At 32.1% G+C, this 12,618-nt stretch overlaps 1 protein-coding gene across 1 annotated transcript; it reads left to right on the forward strand.

Moving 5' to 3' along the window:
• The first annotated feature begins 4,117 nt into the window (after window positions 1-4,117).
• Window positions 4,118-5,543, forward strand: LOC148565837 (uncharacterized). The gene is made up of 4 exons (XM_088487253.1): window positions 4,118-4,270; window positions 4,777-4,869; window positions 4,958-5,032; window positions 5,157-5,543. Exons 1-4 carry the CDS (start codon window positions 4,118-4,120, stop codon window positions 5,541-5,543), a joined length of 708 nt encoding a protein of 235 aa, XP_088343379.1.
• The last annotated feature ends 7,075 nt before the right edge of the window (window positions 5,544-12,618 follow it).

Consider the following 12,618-nt stretch of genomic DNA (forward strand, 5'->3'; position numbering starts at 1 on the left):
CTAGTCGTAAATCAAAGGATAACAAAGTGTTACGACAGTTATAAAGCTCATACAATAATATATACGGAAGGAAGTAATAAAACTCAAAGACGCAGAAAACAGAGATACAAAAGCATGAAGCATTCACACACGATAACTAAACACGTCAAGGTAAGGAAAGGATCATAGATACAAGATATATATATATATATATATATATATATATATATATATATATATATATATATATATATATATATATATATATATATATATATATATATATATATATATATATAGACAAAGTATACAAAAGAGAACTAGTCACAACTTGCGGAGTTTAGGCCGGCGAGCTCAAACAGAATACAACAGGGTTTTGAAGTTAAACAGCAACATCCTATCTCTCAAAGTAAGCCTCTAAGGCAACAAGTATAAAACACAAAAGTGAGAGAAATACTACATCAAAATATCCAAAATGTACAAAAGATAAAAACGATCTTCCGCTCTGTACCATTCCGCAAACTCACCGAGATGGGTTGCGACTTGCATCTGAAAAACAACAACAACATGTGGTATGAGAATCGAATGTTCTCAGTATGGTAACAGTGCCCAATAGATAAGATATAAAGTTCCGGAAAGCCAAAGGCAATCCTAGAACTTCACACCAATATAAAGATATTCAAAACTTAGAAACATTTAATAAAAATCCACAAAGGGTTATCTACTCCTAAGGATTTTTTAACTAACAGAAATACAGCTGTCCCACAACTTTTGTCAACCTATCTTCCATGCCATCCCATTGCCATTACCTACTGAACCTCCTCAATTCCAGCAAAAAACATAGGTAGATGTAAGCAAGTAAAACACAAGTAATATTCATATACATCAGGTAATTCAAGAAGCAAGTAAGCAGGTTATACATCTAGGTAAAAGATGCAATTAGGCAAAGCAAGCAAACACATAGAAGATGCACATGATGAATGACTGTCCTATTGACCGTGATATCACTTGTCGGTTCAACTACCAACCCAACACATCCCCTTGGGATCCCCTTGGGATGTCACCTTTCGGTCACGAATAATTGGTAACCCTGTCTGGCACACTATACAGGGATATAGTGCCCAGCACACTTTTGTGACTCGAAAGGATGCGAGTAGAATACTCAGCTTCAGACTTCACATTTCAACATAAGCAGGATTAACCGCCATCCTTACGTCGGCGCCGCAACCTCGACAAGCGGGATTAACCACCGTCCTTGCCAAGCGCATAGCGACTCATCAATATCAGTATATAAATAGTATATAATGAATCTTAGTGATCACTGCTCATATAGCACAAGTCTATTAATACTCATCTCATCAATCTCATCAACCATAATCATTCATTTCCAAGTTCCAAACTCATCATCAGTTCTCAATATATTATCATCTCAACTCTCTACCAATCCACTCAAGTCATTCCATCCACAAAACTTCCTAAGCCTAAGTCTCTGTCTTTTAAAATCATATAGAGAATATCTAATTTAAGTCACCAATCCCATCTTCACTAGTCTCAAAGCCTAATCACTAGCTAAAAGTCTTAAATAGATATTAGAGAAGTTTAGAAAGCTAGAAGAACCATTAAAATGTAAAAAAAAAAAAGTTTTCATGTGTACTCATGCCCCATCTCGCGTACGCATGGGTGTCAATTTGCCCAAGTCACGTACACATGCTCCATTCGCATACGCGAGTCCTCAAAACCAATCGGGAGCACCGTAACTCAAGTTATGAGCTTGAGAAGATGCAAGTGAACAGTAATTATGGTGGTTTCTCTCTTCTCTACCTTAGTTGCATGTTTCATGTGTGTGTGTGTCTTATGAGCTAAAATGGCTCATTAAAGGGTATATATATGTTGGGTTTGGGCCCAACTTCGGCCCGATCCAACTGCTTAGCGTTCTTGGTTGCCCAATTTTGGGCCAAAACATTTAGAATTAGCATCCAGTTTTTAACTTTAAATATTTTCTTAAGATTTTCTACAGTTGTATTTTCTCTCTCGCAGTACCAGAGAGACTTAAGCCACTACTGCCGGCTAATTTACCGGTACGTATTTTTATGGAATTTACTGCAGAAAATTAGATTTTTCCACTCGAAAAAATTCACTTAATTCAAATCTCACCTTTAAATTTTTAATTAATACTTCTAAATCTTTGAACTTATTTTGGGTAATTAATTTATTATTTTATTTTACTTTAAACGGTTAACAATCTCTAGTTCTTACAATAATTCTTTATCTCTTGTGTCAATACCCTTCCTCCCGCTGCCGGTAAGCACTATTGGTTCAATTTGTATGGTTTCTGATTTGCTTAGAGAAAGTGTAATCATTACTGGTTGATAGTTGACATGCATGATTTTTATGACCATTTTTGCTGAGTTAATTTGTTGATGGAGTTCTAAATTGGATTTTTGGGTTTTTTGAATGTGTTTTTAAATGGGTAATATTGTATCCTAAAGCAGGATTTGTTAGGTACACTAATTTTGTTGCTGATGTGAGGATTATGGTTGCTGATTAATGAGATTAGTGAGAAAAGCAAACCAAAGCCAAAATCTAGACTTTGTATATTCCAAAAAAAGGCACAAAACATACTCTAAAAGCATCATCTTGATTATATGAGTCAATTGCAAACCATAACATGTAATGTCAATTTAGCTTTAAGTCTTAAATTCTCAATATATATGCAGATTATAATAATAAACAACATGATGATTAACTAGGTCAAGAAAGAAGATCACCTAATCTAGACCACTGGAAGGTCCAAGCCATGATAAAGTTAATTTTTACTTCATTATCCCTTAATTGATAATTAGGTACCAAGCTAGCTTTGGATAGATATAAACCAAGTGAAAATGAGCAACAAATATGATTTTCCAATTAATATAAATCTAATAATTAAAAAGTTTAATTTCCTCATAAAGCTGTTCCCGGCCCATCACCATAAATTTATGTATAATTTTATACAATTAATTACATACGTATATGCAGCAAATCACATAAAGAGATTTCTTTTCTTATATTTGGTGTATAGCTAGAGAAAGAATATTGATGAGTAGTTCTTCTTCTTCTCTCTTTATACTGCTGCTTTTTTTTCCCCTCTAACCTATTATTGAATCAATGATTTGATGTTTCTCTATTTTTTGGTTTGGATTTACTATTCTACTGATATCTATAAAAAATTGTGCATATAGTTTGCACTTATATACTAAAATTTATACATATAAATTAACACAATTTATTTATATAAATGAACACAATGTAAAGTTTGTATTGGTGAAATACTAGCCAAAAATTGATGAGAAAAATGTTAGCACTCAAAATTTTCTATTTTATGTATGGATGCATTTCTCTATGACAAGAAAAAATATTCAAATACTTGTTTCTTTTGTCATGATCTGAATGCAGTCTAAAAACATGAGATCAATCATCTAGTTTTCATGTCTCAACCACAAACGTGACTACTTTAAAATAAACTTATCAATGTTATATTTAACCAAATAAACTACTTCTAGCAGCATTCTTGGAAGTGCATTGCACTACGTACGATTTTTAAATTCTCCAATCTAGGGGGCGGATTTGATGTTTCTCTATTTTTTGGTTTGGATTTACTGTTGTGCTAATATTTAATGTTGTAAAATTTCTGTTATTTTTTTCAGTTTGATAATAGTATATAAGTGATAACCTTGATGGTACCCAGTTTATTAAGATGCCCAGGATAGATCGTTACAGAAGATATCAATTTTAGACACAGCATATCAGCAACCTCAAATAGGATCTGCTGCGGTTTCATCCTCCCATTAAGTGGACTGCCTAATTCCACCGTGCAGTGGTGGTGGTGCCCCTGCAGCCTCATCTTTACGCCCCTTTCATCCGCCTCGTAGCGAACTATTGCCTGCTCCACAGACTTAGACCTAAAGGCAGATGAGATAGATTCTTTTGAGCAACACGTTGACAACATATTTGCTACATTGGAGGCTCAGAAGCACAACGGATGCAAGACCACTAAATTTTGGGATGTTAAAATAATTCGTATACAAGTCTTTAATCTTTTATAGTCAAATTTGATGTATGCTCTATTTTTTTATGATTACATCGCATCTTGGCCACAATGGTTACTCACTCAGACTTACTATTTTTTACAGAATCTGATGGCACAATCAAACAAGCTAAATTGAGAGTGAGGAAAGCTATGAAGCCGCCAATGGTAGAAAAATTGTGCTCAAGTTCAATGGGAATGTGCAACCAATTGAAAATGAAGCTGGTATACTGTGTGGTGTTCTCAGACTGCTAGGAGCTGACTATAACAAATTTCTAATATGCGAGAAAGACTGGAGAAAGATTAGCTCTAAGGACAAGATCTATAATAAATGTGTAAAGGTAAAAACTTGTAGTGTTGTAGGATTAGAGAATCTTAATTTGACACTTACTAACAATTTAAATTTGCTGTTGCAGAAAATGTTATATTTTGATGAAGATAATGGAGGAATTATCAAGCATATACTATTACAAAGTATGGGGAGGTCTTGGAAGGAAACGAGGAACAGGTTGTACCATGCCTATTACAACTCAAAAAAGATGATTGAACAAAATATTGAAGGTCGCCCACCAGGAATTACTGCGGATCATTGGAGATGGTTCCTTTATCATAATAGCGAAGATACAAAGTTAATATATTGTTAATTCATAACATAATTTAAAATTCTATTTATGTTGCATTGAGTTGGTCAAAATGGTGTCTAGTAACTCTTACTTTTGATGGCATGATAGGAGAAGTGTAGGAAAATTGTTGAGAATCGATCGAAGCAACTATACACTTACACTAGTGGTTTGAAAGGCTTCGCAAGGCGTGGAGAAGAAAAGGTATTTTACATTTGAATTTACTTTTTGAAGGATATCTTCGTCTACATATTCACTTTTTAAACTATATTGTTACCGTCGGAACTACAAGGAAGGAGAGTTATGGACCTTAACGCACGAACAACGTAATGGCTCCTATATCCATCTAGAAGCTCGGACCATTAGTGTAAGTAATACGTTGAGAATCGTTAAATTGTTTTCTGTAAGTTTAACTTATAAAATTGTGTTGAAAGTCTATGCAGTTAGCAACTAGTTTGTAAATGCTTATGTTTGCTTATCTATGTGTATAGAAAAGAATTGAGGAGATTGAGCAATATGATGAATCATCTAGAATATTATCTCAAAATGATTCTCTTGCTCAAGCTCTCGGAAAAGAGCACCCAGGTAGAGTGCATGGCATAGGTTTTGGACCGACTTCGAGTCAACTCTTCGGTATGACTTCCCATCAGCCAAGCAATGGAGCTCAAAGAGAGGAGACCCAAAGGGTGCTGCTTGAATTACAAGCAGAGCTAGTGACCGAGAAATTAAAAAGGAAGGCAATGGATGATGAGGTAGCAACCAAGAAGACAAAAAGGCAGGTAGTGAAGAATGAAGTAGAAGTTGGGAAGATAAAGATACAGGCAATAGAGAGTTCTCTGAGATGTCTAATTCAAAGGCAAGGTGGGAAATTGCCATAAGACGGCGTTGCATAGATGAATTCTTTGGAGGGACAGAATGAAAAATAGATCTTAGGATTAGATATTCTTTTTTTTAAAATATACAATTTTTTAAAGTTGACTATGCAACTCTTAGTAATTGATACACTTTATTGATATTTATATAAGTATATGAATTCGCTTCGAAGTTTTTTAATGCCATTTTGCCATCAATTTACTTTTTTAGAGACAAAATAATTAAGATTTCTAATATTAAAAAAATCCTAAAAATTAAAAAACAAAAAATTAAAAAACAAAAAATAATATCTAGTACATTCGAATTTAAAAAAAAACGTTGATTTGCATTGCAAAATACAGAATTTTTGCGGCAGTTTAGCTAGAAAAATGGCAGTTCATGACCGTTGGTAAATAAAATCGAAAACAAGAATCGTCAAATAGCAACGATCTTAAATCGCCGAGAAATCAACCGACGCTATATATTAATTTTGCAGCGGTTCGTAAAAACTGTCGCAAAATCATATAGCCACGCCGTAAACTGCAACGCTTATGGAACTGTTGGCATGCCGTTTCGCGCTAGTTTAAAACCGTCGCAATTCAAAAAAAAACACCTTCGCTATTTTCTGGTTCCTTTGTAGTGAAGTTTCTGTGCTCTCCAACAAAAATTTTTTTGCTAAAGGAGTACGGAGACAAAGAAATGATGATTCATGCGCGTATTTTTTTTTGTTGGGCTTATGTCTACTTGATTGGACTTGGTTACAAAAATACTTATACATATAGCATCACCATTAACTAATATAAAATGGAGTTCGATTAAAATGAAATAAAATAATTTAATTTTCTATTTTTGTAAAAAATGAGTAGTGCCATGTAGGATTTTATAGTATTCTGCTAGGATTTTATAGTGTCTATTAGGATTTTCTTTGATTAACATCATACTTGTCTACCTTCATTGAGAATCAATAACCAGTAACATATCCCAATCACAACCATCAACCAGTTAAATTTATATTACATAAAATAATATTTTTAATAAATAGTTATTTAACATGTTTTTAGTTTTAATGACATAATCTAATCATCTGCCAAATAATATAAATTTTATTTAATTATGTTATATTTTATATTCTCTAATTAAAATACCATCTTAATATGAATTTATTTTAAAATAATAAAAAATTTATTGAATACTCATTGATTTTAGTGAATAAAAATTTTATTTATTTAAAATTTAAAACTTTATAACTATCATTTTGGAATATATGATACAGAAACAAAAATTTATTTATTTATTTAATAATATATTCTATATTTAATAAAATCCATCAATACACTTTTTGTTTCATTTTTTCATTTTCTTTTAATAAAATCTAATGACATAAAAATGACGCAAGTAATGTACATAAAATTGTTTGTAGTATTTTAGACGCAAGTCTTTCTATATGAGACTAATTTAATTTATTCACATAATTTTTAATTATTATCAAGTTTTTTTTAGAACAATATTATAAAATAATGGAAATTGTATTAAACTAGATAAATGAAGGTGCATTTTAGTATGCGCTGTCTAGATCAGGCGCTCAGAATGCCGATTGCTTTTTCTCATGATGGAAGCCTGAGTATTAGCCACGTGTATAACAAACTGACAAGGTTGGTAAATGACGTGGTGCTTCTGATTTGCATGCAGGTAGAACCGGTTGTATAACATTTGCAAATCTGCCGATATGCCTTGGGTGAGACTAAATTCCTAAACTAGTCTCTCAAATTCACAGCTTTTACTATTTTACTCTCTCAAATTTAAAATTATCTATATTGGTCTTCGAGATTCAGTTTTTGGCACCATATTAGTTCCTGGACTCTTTCTAGTACTAAATCAAGTGAATTAAGTGCTAAATTGGCTCTGACTTACCATGCTGGACACATGGCTAAACAACGTCGTTTCATTTTGACACTTAAACAAGGCAAAAACGAGAAGAGGAAAAAGAGTTTATATGATGTGCAAATCATTATATCTTCATTCATTCTCCAAAACGATCTCATTTTTGTCTTATTTAAGATATAAAATGAAAATACGCTATTTAGCCATATGTCAGTCAGAGCTATTGAACTAGCTCAGCATTCCATTCGTTGACTCAAATTGAAAAAGGATTCAGGGACCAATATGGTGCTTGGAGTTGGATCTCGGGGACTAGTATAGTGAATTTTGAATCTGAATTACTAAAATGGTGAAAGTCGTGAATCTCAGGGACCACTATGGGGGAATATAGTCTGCTATGTAACCATCAAAATTTGTTATTTTTGGCCATCACTTGGCGAACAATAATTTGTACCCATATTTACATGTATTTGCACACATGAATCAGTACAATTTGCATCCACATTCTTCAAAATCTGAACGCATAATTTTGGGCCAGCACTTGACAACAATAGTTTGCACCCATATTTACATATGTTTGAACACAAAAAATATATAATTACATTTATATTTTTCAGAATTTACACACATAAATTAATATAATTTACACTCATATTTTCAAAAATTTACAAAATTTACATATATAAATGACAATTTAGTATTTGTAATGGCCAATCAATAGCCAAAATTATTAAAAACTATGGCCTCATAGAATTTTTCTATATTATATGGGGGTATAAATATTTGTATATATTTATGGGGTATAAATATTTGTTTTTTCTAGTTTGGGCCGTCAATGGACACTCTAGGAGCTGGGCTGTGTTTGTTTATAAATTTGAAAATGTGTGATATTCATTTTTATTTATAATTTTGAAATGGTGGTTGTATATTTTTTGTGGTTGTATATATTTTGATTTTGGACAAAAAAAACTAGCGAAATTTGAATCAATTTGACGCTGAATAAATAAGTGTGTCTATAAATTGCAGTTAGAATAAATAATTCTTAAATTTTATTAAGTTAATTTAGAGGATTTAACATTATAGTCAGTAATTGACAGAAATTATTTTTCATATGGAAGATCCGTTTGTGTTTTTGCTCAATATTGGGGATGAGGGTGTTTTGCTGGTTTGTGGATGCAAGTTCAACACACGAGGGGCGTGGTGAACAGGGTTCGTCAGCAGCGTGGCAGTTCCCTGGCAACACGTGGGGGACATGGTGACGTGGCGAGCGTGTTGCCTCCGAATCCAGCAAACGTTCAGAGATTCCTGCGCGTTTTCAAGGAACTGCAGCAAAGCGGGATGCGTGTGTTGGAGGCGGTCTGCATGCAAGGGACAGCTCCTCCACTCCAGTAACCAGCGACGCAGATGTAGCTCCATAAATGGAGCTCCTTCCTCCCTCATTTCATGTCCCATTTCATACTATGTAGTATATTAAGAGAGAAGAAATCGGAAGTGAGGAAGAAGAAGAGAGTTAACAATGTATTAGTAGTGTGTTTAAAAAAAGAGATAATTATACAAAAAAATTATTAGTTTGTATTGATTAAAAATGATACGTAATTATACGGCACTCGGAGAACATATTATAAATTATTTAGATCATTCCGTTTATGTAAGTTGATACTTTTTCTTTTTTTTTTTGTAATTTAATATTTTTAATTTTTGTAATTTTAATTAATATTAATTTTTTGTGTTAATATGAGATAATGATATTGTTTTTGTTTGTATTTAATATTACTATGTTATTTAATTGAGTTTGTAAATATTAAATTTAATAAATAATATAAGTTTTAGTATATTATTATTTTATTTTATATTTGTTTGTTAATTAGTAAACAGAGAAATAATATAAATGTAGATCCCATTAATTTTTAGAATTCTTTGCTATAATGTGATTATTTTTGTATAGATTTAATAAATAATTTAAATTTTAATATTAATGAATATTTTTTATTTACGAAAATGAATAATTATTATGAATTTATAAAAAACATTTTGTTCGGGTATTTTTTATGATAATTATGAAGGATAATAATATTATTGTATGTTATTTTACTTTTTATTTATGACCGTGTCTATATTATTTAAACTAGCAAGTAAATAGTATAATATGATATATTTTATTTTATTTTTTATTATGTAAAGTCGTACAATCAAATTATTATTATATTTTATTTTTTATTAAATAATTATTTGTTATAATGAATAAATGTATTTAATAGATATATTTAATGAATAAATATGCTTATTTAATGAATAAACATATTTTTATTGTACCAATCTAACAGGAATCTTATGGTTTATAAACTGGATTCGTTAGAGGCGTGGAACTCGATGGTAGAAGACGCTTTACAAGCAACGGGATTATTCTACCATATTTCTAGAATTGGAGTGATCAGAGAATTTTACTTTTTACTATCTGCTTTGGTGGAAAGGTGGAGCCCGGAGACTCACATCTTTGTATTGCTGGTGGGTGAGGTTACCATGACACTAGAAGATGTCGCTCATATATTTGGCCTACCCATTGATGGATAGGTTGTGAGCGGCTAGACAGATAGTAGTGGCAAATTCCTGCAGAGCCAGAGCATCGCGATTTTTTGGCTGCAAATCCGTTGTAAGTAGTTCCTCCAAATCTTACATAAAGCTAGCATGAGTTCGCCGTATCAGAGACGCAGAGCCATTGGACACTTTGAAGTCTATTCAGAGATACGTCAGATGCCAAATTTTCTGTTTGCTTGGTTCGACCCTATTTGCGGATAAGTCGACGGCATATGCCCATACGAAGTATCTACTAGGGGTGACAAAGCGGGCTGGTCTGCCCCGCCCTGCTCCTCCCCACCAAACTAATATGGGTTCAACTCGCTACCCCACCCCGCCAAAAGACGAACTGGCGGGTTGGCTGACTGGCCCGCTTCTTTTTTTCTTTTGAAATATATTTTAACAAAATGTTTTCTTTTATGATGAAATTCAATTTAACATACTAACGATTATTTATTTTATAATAAAATTATTTTATCCGATTATTTTTTAATATATAGAGTAATATCTTAAATTAATTATTTATCGATAAAAAATTTAATTAACCATAATAACTTTTTTTTATGTGAAATTAACAATAATAAAAATAACTTAACAAATAATAAGTCTCAAAGTCTCAAACATAAGTACATAACAATAATAAAACAAACACATATCCACACATAAATTCATTTCAAATAATCCTACTATACTTAAAATAAAACACACAACATAATCCATAAATCAATTATCAACTTCCAAATCAATAAAATTTGAATCTGATCCAAAAGTTGAAACACCACCTCGCCTAGCATTTTGAGGAATCACATCTTCACCTTCACCTGCAATTAGAAGAATACCCAAATTTAGAACAAGAAATAAATACTTAAATATTATATAAATATTAAATTAGTAACTAACAATCTAATTACCATCAATAAATCTTTTATTCTAATTGCGAGTACAAATCACAACCTCAAGATTTTCTGGCAATATTCGACTTCTATATTTGTTAATGACATGAGCTGGTATACTAAAGGCAAATTCCGAAGCAACCGTAGTAATTGGAATACTTAATAAGTCATGTGCCATGATTGATAACTTCGGATAACGATTCTCATATAATTTCCACCATTCCAAAACATCTAAATCTTCAAAACAATCCTTTGACAAAAGTAGCTCCTCCAAGTATGTATCAAGTGGATTCTTTCCACTAGAGACCTCAGCTTGATGGTTACCTTTCATCAATTTCTAGCAAAATAGAAATAAACTATCTTGTTAGGATAGAACAATGACAATTAATAATACAAGAGAATCAAAATATGTTAAACATTATTTACATCAACAATCGCAAGTCGCTTCTTGCTTGCACTTTCAGGGGTATGGGCCATGGATAAAGATTGAATACTAGGTCCTTGTACTTCAACGGTTAAAAGGAAATTCTTGTCATATTTTTTAAAAAGCTTGTATAATTTCTTTTTCACATGTTCCACCTTCCTTTTTGCAGTCTCAGCATCAATCTCTTTATACATAAGCTATAAAGTAGAAATCTTAAGCCTAGGATCAAGAATAGCACCAAATGCAAGAATGACACTATACTTTTTCTAATACTTCTTAAATTTGTTCATCATCTTTTCTCCCATGCTCTTTAGAAGCTCATCTTCACTTCTCAAACTTCCCATCAAAATACATTGAATATGATAGACTTGTAGAAAATACAAATTTGAAGTAGGATAAGATGTGTCAGAAATCAAATTAGTAGTTTCATAAAAGGGGGATAAAAATTCACATATCCTTTCGGCTCTCCCCCATTCATCAACCAAAGGACAATGCTTATAAGCATGATCGGTTGCCTTCAAATACTCAAAGGCCTTCCAATACTTGATAGTACTTTCGAGCATAATATACGTAGAATTCTATCAAGTAGTAACATCTAGATGCAACCCACTTGTAAAATTCAAACCCTGATCGCTGAAACACATTCTTTAAACCTTATCATTCCACTTTTCAATCCCCTTACATATTTCATACTTTTCCTAATCTTATCCAATGCATCATGAGCAATTTTTAATCCATCTTGCACAATAAGATTCAAGATATGAGCAGAATAACGAATATGAAAGAACTCCCCATCACACAACAACTAATCATGCATATTTAATGTACTTTTCTAATGATCTTGGCATGTATCATTAGCAGATACATTATCTGATGTAAGAGTCATAATCTTCTTTTCAATTTTCCATTCATTTAAAAGCTCAAAAATCTTGGAAGAAAATTCAAATCCCGTGTGAGGAAGAGGCATAGACAAAAACTCAAAATTTTATTTTGTAATTTCCAATTTAAATCAACAAAGTGAGAAGTTAAACATAAATAACCCTCTGTAGTGATGGATGTCCACAAATCATAAGTCAAACAAACTCTATTAGGAATAGCTACTAAAGTACTTTTAAGCTTTTCTTTTTTACTTAAGTAAATTTTCAGCACATCCTCCTTAAGAGTATTTCTAGTAATCAGGCCTAGAGTTAGACTGATGTATTTTACCCAATTCTTAAATTTCTTGTTATCAACAATGAAAAAGGGAGCATCACAATCAATCACAAAGGCAGCAAACATCTCACGTGATACATGATTATCTATCTTGAGAGCCCCCATTTTATTTTGCATTTC

This window comes from Arachis ipaensis, chromosome B5 (genome assembly GCF_059453495.1).
Source record: "Arachis ipaensis isolate K30076 ecotype BB chromosome B5, ASM5945349v1, whole genome shotgun sequence".
NCBI classification, from domain to species: domain Eukaryota; kingdom Viridiplantae; phylum Streptophyta; class Magnoliopsida; order Fabales; family Fabaceae; genus Arachis; species Arachis ipaensis.